The sequence below is a fragment of the Leptonychotes weddellii genome, chromosome 7 (assembly GCF_054177405.1).
Source record: "Leptonychotes weddellii isolate Sample4059 chromosome 7, ASM5417740v2, whole genome shotgun sequence".
NCBI classification, from domain to species: domain Eukaryota; kingdom Metazoa; phylum Chordata; class Mammalia; order Carnivora; family Phocidae; genus Leptonychotes; species Leptonychotes weddellii.
The window spans coordinates 37,797,804-37,815,902 of record NC_138375.1 but is presented as its reverse complement, the minus strand read 5'-3'; the positions used below and the strand labels follow the sequence as shown (position 1 = coordinate 37,815,902).

General features: G+C 50.1%; 1 protein-coding gene and 1 long non-coding RNA gene across 9 annotated transcripts in view; one reads left to right on the top strand and one right to left on the bottom strand.

Moving 5' to 3' along the window:
• The first annotated feature begins 206 nt into the window (after positions 1–206).
• On the top strand, positions 207–7,659 carry LOC115944859 (uncharacterized). The gene is made up of 3 exons (XR_004079358.2): positions 207–1,973; positions 3,334–3,488; positions 5,110–7,659. It is a non-coding gene; the product is annotated as an uncharacterized LOC115944859 (long non-coding RNA).
• ABLIM3 (actin binding LIM protein family member 3) overlaps positions 7,563–18,099 on the bottom strand; it is a 109,249-nt gene continuing 98,712 nt past the window's right edge. For 5 of the 8 annotated variants that reach the window (XR_014146937.1, XR_014146936.1, XR_014146939.1 and 2 more), the window contains 5 exons: positions 17,267–17,296; positions 16,634–16,692; positions 15,739–15,799; positions 14,369–14,998; positions 7,563–9,727 (listed from right to left, as the gene is read on the bottom strand). Coding sequence is in view for 1 of the 8 variants with exons in the window: in XM_081826148.1 (XP_081682274.1) it covers positions 9,614–9,727; positions 14,369–14,449; positions 14,991–14,998; positions 15,739–15,799; positions 16,634–16,692; positions 17,267–17,296 (353 nt within the window). In the remaining 7 variants the exon portion in view is untranslated. Of the gene's footprint in view, positions 9,728–10,330; positions 10,493–14,368; positions 14,999–15,738; positions 15,800–16,633; positions 16,693–17,266; positions 17,297–18,099 lie in introns of those variants that run through there. The other 3 variants (XM_081826148.1, XR_014146934.1, XR_014146935.1) reach the window with 3 other exon arrangements.

Genomic DNA, 18,099 nt, shown 5'->3' with positions numbered 1-18,099 from the left:
AATATGTGTCGCATTCTGTGCAAGTTCCTATAGGGAGAACTAACACGAAGTAGGAATGGGCTCTGTCCTCAAGGACTCCACAGTCTAGTAGAGGAGATAAATGTGTACAAAATAGATGAGTTACAAATTATTATGTGAAAAGTACTAGAGGAGAGATAAAGTGCTCTTAGAGTTCATCAAGACAAGGCAAGAATTTCTTGCCAATCACAGAGACAGTACAGTGACATTTGGGGGAGCCCACCATGGGGAGAGTACATGGCAGGCAGAGCAAACAGTGGGAACAGAGCCACAGAGATGGGAGACCGCAGGACGTGCCTGCAAAGCCGTTTGGTTTGGTGCCATTGTGGGGTGTCGGGTGGTAAGCGCTGGTGAAGGACTGGGATGGAGGTTGTGGATGCCCTGTTTCCTCCTTCCCTTGCCATGTCTCTGCATGAGTGCGACCCTCACAGAAGATTTTTTTTTTTTTTGGCTCTGTACTAGGTTTGTCTGGTGCTGTCTAAAGAGTTCTGTGGGGAGAGCTCCAGCTCTGTAAAAAGATATCAAATTTGATCCCGGTGAACAATACCAGGAAGAAAGCTTTCAACTCCCTCGTGCTCCCAGTCTTGTGAAAACAAATGATACTCCCCAGTCTCATTCTCAGCTTATCAGGTGGAGCTGGGAAGCCCTGGGAAAGAAAAATTTGGAGGCTAAAGATTCTGTGTCCCAGTGAAAGAAACATCCTCTCGCCTTCTACCTTGTCACTTTGCCTCTAGGTCCGTTTGCACCATGGCCACCAAAGTGAACATTCCACGACCCCAATCAGATTCCCCATAAAAATATGTGATGGCTCCCCTCTGCCCTCAGTGTAGAGTCCAAGTTCCTTATTATGGTGTGTGGGGTGCCTTCTTCACTGACCCCCTTCCTCAGCACAGACAAGCAGCTCAGGGGACCCTGGGAAGAGTCAGAGAACCCACAGATCAGGCGTTCAGACCCGGGTTCTTGAACTGACTCTGTTGCTCTGTGCATCTCAGTTCTTTGGTTGGGTCGTCAATGTTCAATTTCCTACTTGCTTCTCTCCTTGCCTCTTCCTGGCCCCCCAGATTGCAAGCAGTGTGAGGCTGGGTGCTGTGTCTTACTCTGCTCTAGCTCCTACAGCCTAGTGCAGTGCCTGGCACCCGGTGAGCGGACATAAGTACTGTGGAGTGAGTCCGTGAGTAATTGCTCAAGGGCTCCTGAGGCTTCTTCTAATGCATGTGTCCTGGAGGGAGCCGTTTATCCTCTGGGAGTGTTTGCTTGCTCACTTATTTGCAGGGAGAAATGAAATTGCAGCGAGGTGTTCTGCAAGCACTATGTCTCTGCGTCCCAGCCTTCCTGCATGCTGCTGGGGGCAGGCAGCCCAGCCCACTGGGCTTCTCCCCAGCTCAGGGCCCCTCTCCCAAGCTCCTTTGTGCAGAGTGAGCTGCAGAGCCCCCTGCTCTAGTGGCTGCCCAGGGCTGGTGGCCCGATGAAAACTTCTCTTGTTCCACTCGGCACAATGTCGCCATTATGGCCCCTACCCAGGGAAATGACACACGTCTGCTGGTCCACCTCAGGCCCCGGAAAGCAGATAGAGATCTGGGTGGTGGCTGCTGGGAGAAAGAGAAAGAGTTTCATGGCTGAAAACCCCTCCTTTGGTTGAACCTTCGGGTTTCTGTTCCAGGGCATGGGGCTCCTACCTGTACCCAGACCACCGGGCTCAGCTTCAGTGGTGAATGGAGCCCAGTGCGCTGGTTGTGTCTGGAGGAAAAGAGCTTTTGTTTTTATGCCCAAAGGCTGCAGGGGCTACCTACCTCTCTTCTGAAAGGCTGCGTACTGTGCCCCATCTTCACCTCCGTGCTGCAGGATGAGACCAGTCTGCAGCAGTCCAAAGGGAATTTCTGAATCCTGGAACCACAAAAACTTGAGAGCGGAGAGGAGCTGGAGAGGTTAGCCGGGATGGTCTCTCCACTGGTCAGGTAAGGAAACTACAGCCCAAAGCGCACAGGGCTAAGAGGCAGGGCCAGGAGTGGTGTCCACGACTCCAGACTTGACGTCGCCGGAGCCACACTCCTGCCCCCATGACTCATTCTCTGCCACTTGTGGGACACACTGGGGGAAGAGCAAGATCAAAGGCATGATCTTCAACCTCTCTGAGCCCTCGATGACTCATCTAAAAATCATCTAAACATCAGGGGCTAACAACAGCCCCCTGACACGGGGCTTGTGAGGCTTCAATGCGACTGTGTATGTAGCGTGCTTGGGTGCCTGGCCCGGCACAGGGGAAGCGTTCTACAAATTTAGCTCGCGCTCTCTTCAGGGAGGTAGTTGTTGTACGGTGGCCAAATTCATGGGCTTTGGGGTGAGACATCCCTGAGTTCAGGTTCAGGCTCTGCTATGTATAGCTGTGAAACCTTAAACGAATTACTTATCGAGAGCTCAATGTCCTCATCTGTAACAGGAGGGTAAAAGAAGTACCTAGAGGATTAAATGAGATATGGCAGGTGCTCAATCCAGTGCCTGACGCATTGTCAGAGTGTTAGTTATTATCGCAATCAGTATGGGTTTCCTCTGCAGAGGTGGTCAGATGCTGGTGGAAATGTTAAGGGATACTGAAATCGCAGCCACACACCTAGGCTGCCCCCTGCAGGCGGGCTTATGTAAATCAAACCGTTGGAAATGTGATAGATTCTGCCAGCTTCTTTGCCTTCCCTGCAAGAACACCTCATATTCTTAAATAGGAGGCTGACAGAGCTTCCAGCTACTCTTACCCACAGGGTCTGTCAAGGGGTGGAATTTTGTGTGTATATTTTAAAAAAGCTAAATAGTGCTGCTATTTTGTCAGAAGGACAAATTGCGCAGGACCATTTCTCCTGGTCCAGGTGGGTAAGACCCTGTCTGTGAGTTAGACAGACAATAATACATTCTTTATCCACAAGAAGGCATAGGAGACTTCACTTGATACTCCCCTGTTAAGGTTAATTTTCTCTAGGAGCAGGCATATTGGTCACGGCTCCTTTGGTGGCAAGTGACAGAATCAAAACTCAAACCAGCTTAAACCAAAAAAGGAATTCATTCGCTCAGAGATGACTGGGGAGCTGAAGGGAATGAGGCTGGCAAACAGAGCAGTCACCGCTTTGTCTCCATCTCCTGACTCTGCCTTCCTGTGCTTAGTCTTCATCTTCAGGTGGTCCCTTCCAGCCTGTGGGGAAGAAGTTCCGGCCACTGAAGGCCTGCTGGTATTTGCCGCTGAGGGTCTGCTGGTCTTTGTAGGTGGAGAGTCCCTGGGAGGCGTGGGGGTGGGGGGGTGTGGAGAAAGTCATTCCTCTTTTCCTGCAGTTCCAGCACTGGCCAGAGGCGGCACTGGTAGGCTGGGTAAACCACCAGATCGAGGCATGTGGGAGATGCTGAACGGTCAAAGGCACACAGGACACCTTCCCTGCAGCCAGGTACTGAGCCTGAGGTACATCATTCCGTCCCTACCACCCTGTGAAGTAAGTGCTGTCATTCCTATTTTGCAAGCTAATTTCACATGGTATATTAGTGTGCTAGGGCTGTCCAAACAAAATCCCACGGACGGGGGCGGGGGAGGGGATGGGGGCTTAAACAATGGAAATTTATTTTCTCACAGCCCTGGAGGCTGGAAGTCCAAGCTCAAGGTGCCAACAGAGTTGGTGTCCTCGGAGGCCACCCTCCTGCTGCGTCTTCACATGGGCTTTCCTCTGTCACTTGGTGTCTCTGTGTGTCCCAGTCTCCTCTTCTTATAGGGGTACCAGGCTAATTGGAGTAGGGCCCACCTGAATGGGGAATGCACATCTCCTCCCCTCCCACTTCCGTCAGACAGAGCAATGCTTCCCATAGTGTGGAATTCAGACTACTGGTGGAAATGTAGATGGATTTAGATGTTACCCAGACCACCATATTTGAAGAGTTACCAGTTTATTTGAATTTGTATTAAAAGCCTATCACTGGTCCTTATGAATCCATACTTTCCCTGATGTTGCTTTAAAATAGAAATGTCATGGGGAGTCTGGGTGGCTCAGTCGTTAAGCGTCTGCCTTCGGCTCAGGTCGTGATCCCAGGGTCCTGGGATCAAGCCCCGCGTCGGGGTCCCTGCTCAGCGGGAAGCCTGCTTCTCCCTCTCCCACTCCCCCTGCTTGTGTTCCCTCTCTCGCTCTGTCTCTCTCTGTCAAATAAATAAAATCTTAAAAAAAAAAAAAAGAAATGTCAGGTATGAGTCAATTGAGAGAAAAATACCAGGTAAATAGCATCATGTAAATAAGGAATCTGATGAAAATTGAGAAGGTTGTGTTTGAGTGACTGAAATTTGGGAAACACTTCTGGTCATGGGCATAGAAGTCACCTTACTTTTGACTCGATTCATCTGCACACTTGGCCCCAATTTGCCCCGAGGACTAACCGTGTGTGTGAGTGTGAGTGTGTGTGTGTGTGTGTGGGACTGCAGGCCTTTGGTTTCTCCCGCCTATGCTCCTGTACGAGTCATTTTGGACCAGGCTGGGTGAAAAGGCAAGGGGATCCTGGGTGGTAATGAGAGGCTGGCCCTCGTCTTCATAGCTTCGGGATTTTATTTATTGAGAGTCTCCCTCCAGTGCTCTTGAGTGGCTTGACTGCAGCTCATGGCTGTGTATATAAGTAGGTGTTTATCATTGTGTAGGCAAGATTTTTGAGCACCTTGAAGTCTGATGTGAAATGAAGCATTTAAAACTTAATTCCACATGGGGTATTAACAGAGTTGGCATAGTTCTGTGGAGTTAATTACTATGAATTTTAGCAGTGCTTTCCCCTCCTTGAATTTCAAGCCCTCCTTCTCCATGTTTGGCTCTTCGGCAGCCAGCTGCGGCTGCCGACACCTTCCACAGCTTGTCCCCCATTTCTGCTCCAGGGGCCTGGTGAGGGTGACGGGCCCCAGTGCAGGCGAGCTGGCGGCTTGTCCTGCTCTGCTCAGCTGCTCCGTGGGCCTGTTTCTGCAGCTGCAAAATGCGGCCATTGTATTGACTTTAAGCTCTCACATTCTGTGATTTCTGTGCTCCCTCCCCCTTATGTTCTGCTTTATTTATTTATTTATTTTTAAGATTTTATTTATTCATTTGACAGGGAGAGACACAGCGAGAGAAGAAACACAAGCAGGGGGAACGGGAAAGAGAGAAGCAGGCTTCCCGCCGAGCAGGGAGCCCGATGCAGGGCTCGATCCCAGGACGCCGGGACCATGACCTGAGCCGAAGGCAGACGCTTAACGACTGAGCCGCCCAGGCGCCCCTATGTTCTGCTTTATTAACGTAAGGTTGCCCCCCAGTGTTCAAAAAGGTCATGTGCATGGAGAAAAGTTTCCCTTCTCCAACTTCGGTGGCGTTTGTTCCTAAAAGGAAGATGGTTTAGAGCAGCACTTCCCTAACCTCACTATGTGTGTGAATCACCCGGCAGTCTTCTTAAAATACAGATGTGGATTGAGTCGGCCAGGGGTGCGGCATGGGATGCGGCGTATCTCACAAGCTCCCAAGGTGACTCCAGTGCTGCTGGTTGGGGACCACACTCCAAGGAACAAGGCCCAGAGCGATTTTCCCTGCTTCTAGTAGGTTAGCAACCACAGCGCAATCCAGACAATGTCCACAAAGCCTGAATGAATGAGAGGCATTCAGTCTCCCTGCATGTTCTGGACCCTGCCTGCCTTTCTCCTTCTCCTTCTTTTTAGAGTAGGCTCCATGCCCAGTGTGGAGCCCAATGCAGGGCTTGTACTCATGACCCTGAGATCAAGATCAAGACCTGAGCTGAGATCAAGAGTTGGATGCTTAACCATCTGAGCCACCCAGGCACCCCCCACCCCTTCTAATCTCATTCTCCCCTTCACTCACTCTTCTCTGTCTTCACTGGAACATTCAGTTCCCCAAATACACTGAACTCTCACCAACCACGGTGCCTTTGCACATGCTGTCTCTGTGCTTAGAGAGCTCCCACCCCTACTTTTCCTTTGCGTACTTCGTTTTCATCCTTCAGTGAGTATGTGAAGCGAGCTCCTTTCTGCTCCTCTCTCTGGTACTCCATTTGTTGTCTGTGCAGCAGTTATCTTTGTGTGTCATCTCTTTTCCTGTTACTTACAGTCTATTCCCTCCTCTAGACCAGAGCTACGTGAGAGCTCACACTGCCTTACTCACTGTTGAATCTTCAGTGCTCCTGCCTCCCCCCAGATGCTCAGTATTTCCTGGGTGTGTGTGTGTAGGCAGGGAGCAAGGGAGCATTCTTTAGTGTCCTTTTGCACATTTGAGCCACCTGTCTGGAGGGGCCATGGTGGGGATAATTAGAAGAATCATCTGATGAGAGGTCAGGAAAGGAGATACTTTTAAGCCACATTTCATCTTCAGAGATGTGAGAAGTGAGATAAGTGTTTATCTTAGGATACAAATAGGAAATACAGTAGAAATAGAGTAAGTCTAACATTTCTTAGAGTTATGTCAAATTCATTTATGAAATGTTGGATTAAACAAAGGTACTACAGGGCTTTGTGGGATTTTGGTAATGTACACTGTGGGTCTCTAAGGGGAGGGACAGTGGCAGGGACACTGTGATTCACTTATCCAGAGGCCCTTCCTTGTCTGCCTGTCTCTTTTCTTTCCCAGCACAGCACTTGCCACCCACTATCGAGGCTCAAAATGCCAAATACTCAACAACCCAGCCTTCTGTGCAGCAAGGGCATGAACCTGTTCCCTAGTTCTGCCAGTGGGACCTGAGAAGTCTACTGAGGACTTCTGGGATAGTTTTCTGATCAAAAGAGACACATAAAGGGAAATTTCTTTCCTGTTTTTTGATGTGGTGGTATGAAGACACGATACCTGGAGCCACAGCAGCCTTTTGTAAACATGAGGGGTCACATCTCGGGACAAAAGCCACTGTACTGAGGATGGTGGAGTGGAGAGATGTAGAGAACCTGGGCCCCTGATGGCATCATCGAAGTGTTGAACTGATTAGCCCCGCACTTGGATTTCCAGTTGTGCAGGACAATATGGACTCTCATTGTTTAAGTCACTTTTAGGAAGGCGCTCCTTACTTGCAGCTGAAAGCATCCTGACAGCTAAGAGGGGCTAACCTGGTCTCTCTAAGCCCACACAGGCTGGAATTGGCTTCTGGCTCCATCACTGTAATTATAAGTCCTCTTGAAAGCTGTTTTCTCATCTGTGAGTTATAAATAATTATTCTTATTTCCTCCCTCTTGGGTTGTTACAGAGGCTGACATGACATGATGGGTGTAAAGTCTTCAGTGTAGACCTCAGTACACTGTCAGTACTTAATAATGAACTATTGTTATTATTGTTAGTTTTTGGATCACGGAACCATAGTTGTTGGAATATCCTCCACCATCTTGCAGAACCCCATTCTGCAGGACACAATCTGGGTGATGCTTACCTTGTCAAATTTTCTTAATTTACAGAAGGAGAAACTGAGGCCAAGAGAGAGCTGCTCTCTAGACTCTTTTATTTTGGAAAATGTGCACAGTTCAGCCTCTTCCCATATCACGCATTTCCACTCACATCAGAAACAACAGAAGGACACGGGTCTGGGTTGAAATTATGTGCTTTTATGGGAAACAAAAATACCCAACAACAATAACAAAAGCCCTTCATCTTGCCAAGTTCTCAACCAGTGAAAAAGAGGCAGTTTTGATGATTGCGTCTGGCTGGGGACATTTCTAAGGGGTCAGGACAGTTGAAAGACACTGGCCAAAAAGAGAGTTGCAGAGAGGGTTGATGTTTTAAATGAGAGTATATTAGACCTCCTTCTGGCCCCTCATCCTATCACCCTTTCAAGTTACAGTCTCCTTTCAGTTTACAAAGATCCTTCCTGAACTTTGCTCAAATGCAATCTCTTCCAGAAAGTGTTCCTTGGTCTGCACCAACTTGCATCTGCTTTCTCAGTAATTTCACAAACACGTTCTCATGCCACCTCCCATCACTTCCTGCCTTGCATCCATCATGTGTGAGTCCATGCCTGACAACACCCAGGGTTAGCAGGCATGCCCCCCAGCCCAGATCCTGTGTTGATCATCTCAGTGTCCCCATCTCCCTCCCCCATTCAGTGCTCAGGATACAGCAGGTGCTCAGCATCGGCAGGTGCTCAGTGAGGGTTTGCTGGATTGGAATCTGTTCTCTATTTGCCACGTTACATCACCAGCCTCTTGAGAGTCCTAATGGTTATTTCCATATTTCCACTTCTTCATCTTCCCTCTATGACCTTAAAATGATCTACATCAAGGCATCTCCAAGAAGGAACAGACCCCACCAAACATCACCAACTAGGGGTCAAAGGTTTGGGGAAGGGAGGAGAGAAGTTAACGTCAAGCTTTCATCCCTGTTCAAGAAGGCAAGAGGGCAGGAAAGCAGCCACCGGGGAAAACCAGGGTGATCATGAGCAGTGTTGGCCACTGCTTCATTTTGGAATTCCATAAGCAGCCATTCTTCCAAAGGTTTCCCCTATGAAACACGGCCAACTTTGAAGTGGGAGCTGATGACTGGTGGGGGACTGGTTCAGTTGCCCTTCTAGCTCAGGGACCAGCGGGCATAGACCAGGAAGCTTTCTTTGGGACGTGGCCTGTATTATGTTTAGAGGGGTGTTAGAGGTTGTCTGTCTAGTTGTTCTGTTGGAACTATGATGGGAACGTTAGCCCTGTGGTGTGTTGAGTTGTCAGGCACATAGATCGTAGTAAGGCTGAAGAATACGGGCTGTAATAATGGGCCTCTCCTCCAAAGTGGGGCGGAAGGGTCAGGAGGTGCTGGGAGCAGTGAGGGCGAGCGGAGGGTTGCAAGAGGTCCTGCAGCTCCAGTGCTAACAGGTGCCCTGCTCTGGCCCCTGCTGCCAGCTCCCATGCCTTCCCTTGTCTCCATGTCGGGGCCAGGCAAAGGGGCCAGTTGGAAGTGGTGGGGGGAAGGGAAGTGCCTTGTCTTCTCCTACCATGAGACTTGGACAAGGGAGAGGTTAGGATCCAGGGCAGAAGGAGGAGGACTGAGGAGCTTCAGAGAGGCCAAGGCCCTAGCCACTTCTGTGTGCTGCTGTATTGAGTAGATCCGAGGCCCCCACGGCGAAGTGCATCACCCCCCAGAGAGCACTGAACTCCTAACTGCGGGAGATGAGAAAATTTTTCACGGGCTCTCAAAGGTGCTCAGTGACTTTGGGAGATCGCTGTGGATCCTCCCGTGTGAGGGCCCCTCTGGGGCCAGTAAGGTGTGAAAACTGCATGGTCAGCATCCACCCTGGAGACTGGGGAAAGAGCCGAGAAGCAGAGAGAAGAGAGACTTCTTCAGGCACCTCCTTTAGGAAAGAGAGTTGGACCTTGGGGGACTCAGGTTAGGACAGATGTTTCAGTATAAAAAGGATCCCCAGTAAAAGGATGGGAGTCTCCTCAAATCCCTTCCCAAACCCCAGAGCACTTAGAAAAGATAAAGTAAGGAGCATAAAAATATCTCGATGACGTGGGCTTGCCTGACAGTACAGAAAAGCAAGTCTCATGGCAGGCAGTGTGTCCTGTTACACAAGAGAGGATTATACCGAGCTTCAGGATAGAGATTTTACATATATCTTTATATAAATGCATATATATTTATAGAGCCCCTGCCTAGAACAGCCGGGCCTGCTTCTTCAGTTCGTTCCTCTTCCAGAGGGCCAGCCGGTCAAACTCGGAGATGGTCATGCCGAAGACCTGGTAGAACTCCTCCTGGGACAGGTGGCGCTGAAAAGAGGTGGGAGGGGACAGAGAGGGAACAGCCTGAGGACGACAGGTGGAGGCTGGGGGCAGGTGCGGGCAGAAGCGGACCCTGTGTGTTTCCTCTGGGTGTGCCGTGCGCGGCACAGCGTCTGACCTACAGAGGTGTGGGATGAGAAGCTGTGGAATGCAAGACTGTGTGCGTGAATGATTCCTGGAAGGGGCCTCCGTAGCTGCTCTGCAGAGGCCACCCCTGCCCAAGACTCAGGTGGGGCTTCTGCTTCACCCAAGTGCCTCGCTGTGCAACGTGGCTGACCTCACCTGTCTGCATCCTGCTCCTTGCATTCTGTGCCCCGGAGTGTGTATGAATTAATACGATTCTTCCTAACTTTGGGAGTAAAAGGGGGGCATAGCCAAGATTTTAGGGTGTACTTCCTCTTATTAGTGTTTTTACTAACGAGCTGGAAGGCTATTCCTCAGGCCATTCAATGAAAAAAACTGCTGTTCATATTTCTCCACCCACTGAAATGTCATTTCGTTTTTTTCTTACACGAAAACAAATATGCCATATAATGAAACATGGTTCTGCATTCCTTGACAGGTTTTCTCCCTCCTTTCTGCCTGCCCTCCCTCCTGCCCTTCCAAACAGCCTTGAAAGTTGATACATTGTCAAAAGCTTTCAGAGTTAGAAAGATATGGCACCTGAAATGTGGCAAAATGTTAACAATTTGTGCATTTAGGTGAATGGTAGAAGGATGTTCATTTTACTCTTCTTGCAACTTCTCTGGCGGTCTGAAATTTTTCAAAATAAAAATTTAAATTATGTTTGAAAGGAGATTTTTGGGTATATATCCTCCCTGAAAACCTCCTGGAATCACTGAGATGACCTGTTGGTAGCAATCATGTTAGCCCACTGAATATTGAAGGAGATTCACTGAGAATTATGTATACAGCCACATGGTGATTAGCCCATTCTCTGGCCTACATGAACTAATATTTTGGCCACATTTCCAGATCTTGAAGCAAAGGTAACTTTGATACTTTTGATAGATATCATTGGTTGCTGGTGGCTTTGAGCTGGTTTTCTAATACCAGGAATTCCTTGCATTGCATTTCTGTCATGCCCATGACTATATATATGGTCGCCCCCATTTTCTCACTTAATCCTTCCAACCCCTCTGAAAACCAGACATTATTTCTTTCTAATTAAAAGATGAGAAAACCAGAAGTCAAAGAGTTAAAATGACTAACTTGACCAAGAGGGAGGGAGGGAGGGGAGCTGGGTAAGTAGCAGAGTTGAGACCAAAGGCCAGGCCTTCTGCTTGCAAACACAGTGCACTCTTGCTGCCCCCTTGGCCAATCCCATTAAACATTCATAAATAAGTCTTTCTATTATGAAAAATTGCAAAAATACTCAAAGGGGAGAAAATAGCACAATGTACACCCAGGCCCATTACCTAGCTTCAATAGTTATCAAGAGTTTGTCACATTTGCTTCACCTATTGTGTTTTACTGAAGTATTTTAAAGCACACATTTAGACATCGAATCGATTCCTGCCTCTTTACTGCACCATCATCTCCCCCAGAGATAGCAAAACATACTGGATATTTTCTTAGGTAACCATGAGGGCATGAGCAAACCTAAAAACAATTGACAGTACTTCCTCCCAATTGCCCAATACCTGCCCATAATAAAATTCCCCTAATTGTCTCAAAAATATCTTTTTACAGCTTGGCTGTTTGCATAAGGCTTCAAACAGCATCCACATATCACATTTGGTTATTGGACGCTTTCAGTCTCTCCAGGCCAGACAGTGCCTTCTTTTGTCCATGCTGTCTACTTATCGATATTTGTCTCACTGGCACTCAAGCGAGGGCTGAGAAATGCTGTGGACACGGGGGAGTTCTCTTCTCAGCTCTCCACGGTAAAGACTGAGGGGGACTGTCAGTTAGTCTCATCTGTTCTTTTTTTGTTGCAGGGTGACGGTTACTATTGATTCTCTAGCCCGTTTTCTCTGCTGTGCCCAAAAATCTTTTTCATGAGTTTCGACGCCAAGGAATGGCTGACTCAACTTGCGTCCAGGGTCCACTGTAGAACACGCTGGAGGAGACTGAGGCTCCCGGCTCTCCCTCTGTGAAGGACCAGCTGGAGCCTCCTCTCTCTTGCGAGTTCTCAGAGCCCCTAATGTCGGCGTTTTCCCTATGACTCTCTCCACAGACTTGAAAGCATGAAGGTGAAGTGCATGGGCTTTAGAGCCAGGCAGACATAGGTGTGTGACCTTGGACAAGTTACTTCACTCCACTGAGCCTCGATTTCCTCTTCTGGAAAGTGGGAGCATGCTAGCACCTAGCTCCTGGATACAGTGAGGGTGAATGTGATAGTGCAGGTCATGGACAGCGGCCCGCACGTGGGAAGCACTCAGCTGCTGGTCGCTCTCACTCCTGCAATGATCTCTTCATGTGTCTGTCACATGGGGGAGTCTGGTCCTCGTTGCCTTTGATTCCATTTCCTCCTCATCCTCTTCCCTGTGCTCATGTGACGCAGCCACACTCACCACTTGCTGTCCTCACCTGGGTTAGGGCCTTTGCCGTGGCTGTTCCCTCTGCCTGGGATGCTCTTCCTCCTTGTATAAGCATGGCTAACTCCCTCTCCTATTTTGAGTTTTTGTTCGCATGTCAGGTACTCAGTGAGATCTGCTCTGACTACTTGGTTTAACACTGCCGCTTACCTCTCCCTCTAACCCCCAATTTTCTGCTCTCCTTTTACTTCTTCCCTCAGCCCTATTCATTTCCCATGTTCTAGATCATTTATTTATTGTGTCATTTGGGGTCTGTCTCCTCAAGTGAGAATGCCAGCTCCAAGAGGGCAGGAGTTCCTGTTTTGTTCACTGATATAGTGCAAGCACCTAGAACAGGACCTAGTCTCTATAATAGACTTCCAATAAATATCTTTTGGGTGAATGACAATCTACACTCTGAGCTCCTTGAGGAGCTCTTCAGTCCCCTCCTTGAACTGGTGCAGGGGGTTGGGCAATGTTTGTAGCCCTGCGGTCTCGGCTCAGGCTCCATGGTAGACATCCCTGGGAGCCTCTGAAAAATACCAGTGCCTGAGCTCCTTCCCCAGACTGAGATTTAATTGGTCTAGGCTGGGGTGCAGTATCAGTATTTTTAAGAAACTTCTGATTCTTAGGGCAGGTTACGCTTCCCTAGTGGGAGCTTCTGGGTGTCCTGGAGGATATAAAAGGGCAATTGGTCCTCCAGGATGAACCAGGTTTCCATCCCTTCATGCCGGTTCCACTGAGCTGCCCTGGGAGCTGTCCCCTTCAGCACCGGCCGCTACTCGCTGCTAGACCGTAAAGGAGGCCCTTGTTATAAATGTGGGGATAATCACCCGCTTGCTAGGCTGCTAGCCCAGCCTGCTAGAGCTGGAGGGACTCACAGAGCCTCCTGGCTTGCTCACATTCCCCTCCCTCTGCCCCAACCCTTTATTCTGGGCAAATTCCCAGCAGCCAGGTGAACGGTGGTCGATACGCTCATCCCAAGGGGTGCTGAGCCTCCTCTCTTAGAAACCTGCATTCGACTCGACAAACATTTTCCAATACTTCCCCTGGTTCAGGCCTCATGGTAGAGGACTGACCATTTCTGTCAGACAGAGGAAATGGATAGCTGGGTGCTCTGATACAAAGGAAGGGGGAGAGGTGCTTGATCTACAGTCTGGACACAGGGCTGGGAGAGGCTGGAGGAGGGGTGAGGGACACATCCTGGGAAGGTCTGGGGGGCCCTGGGACACAGGCATCACTCCAGGGAGGCCCTAAGGCGTGAGGAGGCTGGCAAGATGGGAAGGGCATTCTAAGAGAGGGAGAGGCAGGGAGAAGCACCGTAGAAAGGGCAGAGTGTGCTCCAGGATCGGGGGCCCGGGGACTGGAACTCCAGGCCAAGTGGAGTGGACTGCTGGAAAGCCCAATGCTGTGCTCAGCCCTGCCTCTGCTTTACTGATGCTGTCCCGCTCATCATGATGCTCTCTTTCCCCTCTCCACCCATCTAAACCTGCTCCTTTGAAGTCTGTGCACCCAGGACAGCGCCAGACTCCGTGCCAAGGCCTCTGTGGGTAGTGCCTCATTCGCTTCCGTTGGCACCTTGAAGGAAACACAATTGCCCCACTCCACGGAGGAAAAAACTAAGGTTTGGAGAGGTTGTTCCTTGGCCAAGATGGCTGTCTAGGGACGGCAGGACCGGGGCTGGACCTGGAGTCTGATGGGAGACCACCTTATGCTTTTACCTTCTACACAGTGCTGACTCCCCTGTGCTCCCCACGAGGGGCACCAGTTTTCTGTACCATCCCGCAGAAAACCAGTGCTGTGTTTCTTCTTATCAACCAGACTGCAGGCCCCTGCCGGCAGGGACCAAATCTAGCTCTTGTCTTAAGTCTACAAAAGCATCAGGTGGGGACACGCCGTAGCTGTGCACCACAGATGCTAACTGAATTGAGAAGGCAGCACAGCAATGTTTAGTCTTAGGCTAAAGAAACCAGGTTGGCGTCTCCGCTTTTCCCACAAGGATGTGACCTTAAAGCTCTTCATTCTACCTGCCCTCCCGAGCTGGGTTACATCAGGCAACTTCTGGAACCTCTTCAAACCCAAAAGCTCCTGCTCAGTTTTCTAGACTCACCTCTAAACGTGTCCGGTCCACATCCTTGGGCAGCCGATTTCTTCCTCTTGTGGTCACCAGCAGCAGCTCATAAGGGTAGATCTGAGGAGAGAGGATGGGGTGGGGGTGAGGCACCAGGCTGGCTGAAGGTGGTGGGCTTGTCCCTCCAGCCACATTTTGTGTCTGGGCACCTCCTCTCCCCAGACAGGGCCAGAGATGAAAGTCTGGAGGAAGGGCTGCGTCTATTCTCCTTGGGGGTGCCTGGAGGCCTCAAAGTACCTTCTCCCCAAAGGCAAAACCCGAGTCCCCTAATACTGCTAGGAATGAGCTTGGTGGCATTTGACATTAATGTGGCATAAGGCCTCCTAATTGTAAATGTCTAATGTCTGGTGATTGGCAAGCCTCCAGAAAGTCTCTGAGTCCCACAGGGAATTGTCTGATTTTAGTGGGCAAGAGACATAGGGCAGAATTCAGGGAAAGGAGGCCAAGGAGGGACTGGAAATGCTGGTCTGAAGAGGACCCTTGATGTTATTTATTTGATGGTCCATTTCCTGTGTAGATAGTGCTGTCATCTTCCTGCTGGGTCCCAATGTAGCAGCATCCGGGGTCTCAGAGACCCCCAGAGTCTCTGTGTCTCCTTTACCTTGTACTCTGTGGAGAGACAAGAGAGACACACAAAATGGAAATACATTGGTTTTTGCTTTGCACCACTATACTAGCCTCTGTCTTAGACACTCTGTCCTTGTCGAATTCACCCCGAATCAAGGCTGGTACAAGCACAATGGATGGCTGGAGATAGGGGTTGGGCTGACCCAGAGATAGGGTCTTAGACGAGGAATGACTTTCGTGATAATTAGAATAGTAATAAGAAGAATCTGAGATTGTGAAGCACTTGGGCAAGATCCTCCACCCTCCAGAGGAATACCCGAGTGTTTTTTTTTTTTTTTTTATGTTATGTTAATCACCAGGCTTGTCCTCCTGCCTGAGCCGGCTTGTACGAGCTGGTGGAGGCGAGCAGGAGAGCATCACTGGCAGAGAGCATGAAGCTCATGGAACGTGTGCTGGGAACAATGTGCATTTGGCTCTGAGTGTTTCCCTCCACCCAGGGCTGGCAGGCAACTCTAGCTCAGCAGTACGACCCTGCAATGGCTCTGGGAACCCAGATGGGACAGATGGCCTGGAGATCACCCAAGGCCAGGGACTTGAGAGGGTGAGGGAAGAGGGGGGGAAAAGGGAGGGAATGGGAAGTGAAAGGGAGTGTGGGAACTCGGGGTTTGGACAGAGCCCAGCGTGGGGCCAGAATCTGTAGTGATCGCTGGTGGAAGGTCAAGCCACAGTTATGAGCAGTGCATCCAAAGCTGCTGCGAGTGCCAGGGGAGGCCGGTACTCACCTCGCATGCCCCAGTTGACGGCGTTCATGCTGTCATAGTGGAAGAGGTCTGCACTGGGTGTCTGCAGGGGAGACAGAACCAGGGCTGGCCTGAGCAAGCTCACTGCTGCCTCCCTGAAGCATTCCCCCACCTCCCAAAAATGGCCCGGGGTGGATGGGACATGGCCCTTCTCAGAGAGCCTCGGTCTCAAGTCAGGGTGACCTAACTCACGGCCACGTCCCTGGTGCCTGGCAGTGGCACGCAGTAGGCACTCGATAAATACTCATTTCTTGGTGAACTACATTTCATGCTTTCTTTTGCTGCTCTAATACCACTTGTCCTATGAAATCTGCCCTGGCAGCTCTATTTAAAATTGCAAGGGGCTCCTGAGTGGCTCAGTTGGTTGAGCGGCTGTCTTCGGCTCAGGTCATGATCCTGGAGCCCCGGGATAGAGCCACACGGCAAGCTCCCTGCTCAACAGGGAGTCTGCTTCTCCCTCTCCCTCTGCCCCTCCTCCCTGCTCATGCCCTCTCTTTCTCACTCCAGTAAATAAATAAATAAAATCTTAAAAAAAAAATAAAATAAAATTGCATGTTGCCCCCTCCCCAAACTGCTAATCCCCCTTATCCTGCTCCACGTTTTCTTTTTTTTTTTTCCCCTAGCACGTTATTACCTTCTACATTCTCTATAGTGTGACTTGCATACTATTTACTACTTGCTTTCTGTTTCTCTCTACAAGAATAGAAGCTCCAAGGGGCAGGGGTCACTGATGTATTCCAAGTACCCGGCGTATAGGAAAGCTTTCAATAAATATCTGTTGCATGAGCAAAAGTCATGTCTAGGGTCTGAGAGTGTGGAGCTAATGCTGGAATTGCTAACATCTTGGGGGCGACGGTCCCAGCACACCCTCTCTTACCCTGTGCAGCCCGTTCCTTCGGTAGGCAGGCAGGGAGGCGGATTTGGAGATGAGGGGATCTGAAAAGAAACAGCCAAACAATTCCCAGAAGCCCCAAGCCAGGGGTCCCTGTCCCGGATGCCGTCTGGCTGCACATGGCCAATACTGTTCCCCGACCCCGTGGGAAGTGGGAAGGGGCAGAGACCACCAGCTCCTCCCCCTGCACTATAGACACGCAACTGACCATCTCAGGGATGCCTCGCCCGGGCAGAACTCCAGGCCCGCCTGAAGCCCATGTGTGCAGTCTTGTGGCCTCACCCTGCACACATCTATGCTCCTGTGATGAACCCCTGTGTCCTGGCCACAGCTGGCTCTGGACAAAGGCCCTGGGATTTGGATTTGAGCTCAGAGCCCAGACAGGCAGGCTCCCAGGCAGGTGGAAGAGACGCATGTTCTTTCTCTCTGGGATCTATTGGGTATGGCAACCCTGGTTCCAGGACCAAAGATGGAGGTCTGTGTCTGACAAACACAATGGGGTGGGCCATTTGAGATCAGGACCGTGCTGGGACACCTCAGCTACAGGGGACCTGCAACCAGCTCGGCCCTGGCTCTCCCAGGACACGACAGTCTGAAGGTAGGGCAGGCAGAACCTACCGCTGTCAGCCAGGTAGTGGGACCGAGGGGCTGCAAGAGAGAAAAGCCAGGGGTCAGCGTTCATGGGGACAGATGGACATGGTGGAAAGTCCATGGGGACAGACAGACATGGCTCCCATTCCTGGGCTACCCTAGCTGGTGGAGAGGAGGAGCCTCCTTCACTACCTCCTTTCTCACCGGTCAGTTTCCAGTTGCTGCACCTGCACGGCATCGTCTCTCCCCTGCCCAGCACCTGGTGCAAAGCAGGTGCTCTGTGATATGTGCTGCATAGATGCCTTCGAACAGAACCAGACTTCGAGCAGCAGGTGCACTGCCCAGAGCCCAGAGCCAGGGGCTGAAAACTGCGCCCCTGGGGGGTCAAACAGGGGAACAGGCTCATCAATTTAGCCTGGCTCTGCCATTAATCAATACCTAACTTCTATATGTTACTCAATCGTGATTTGGTCTTCTCATAGTAAAATGGAGAGGGATAGTGTCTCCTCTATAGGGTTATTGTGAAGAATAAATGACACATAATACCATAAGGTATTAGCACAGTGTCCGACAACACACAAAACCCTCAATAAAACTGGCTTGATCATCTTTACCATCACCATCTTCAGTCTCACCTAAAGTCAAGGTGCAGTATGGGAAAGACGCAACAGCTTATGGCCTTGGAGTCCCTCTGACTTGGGCCTGATCCTGGCTCTTTCATTTACCAGCTTATTGACCTTGGGCAAGTAGTAAGCTCACGTCTCTCATCTATAAAGTGGGTGATAATAATCCCTCTATATTGCCAGTCTTTGTGAGGACCAAGAGTGATAATGTATTTACAAATGTCTGGCACAGAGGAT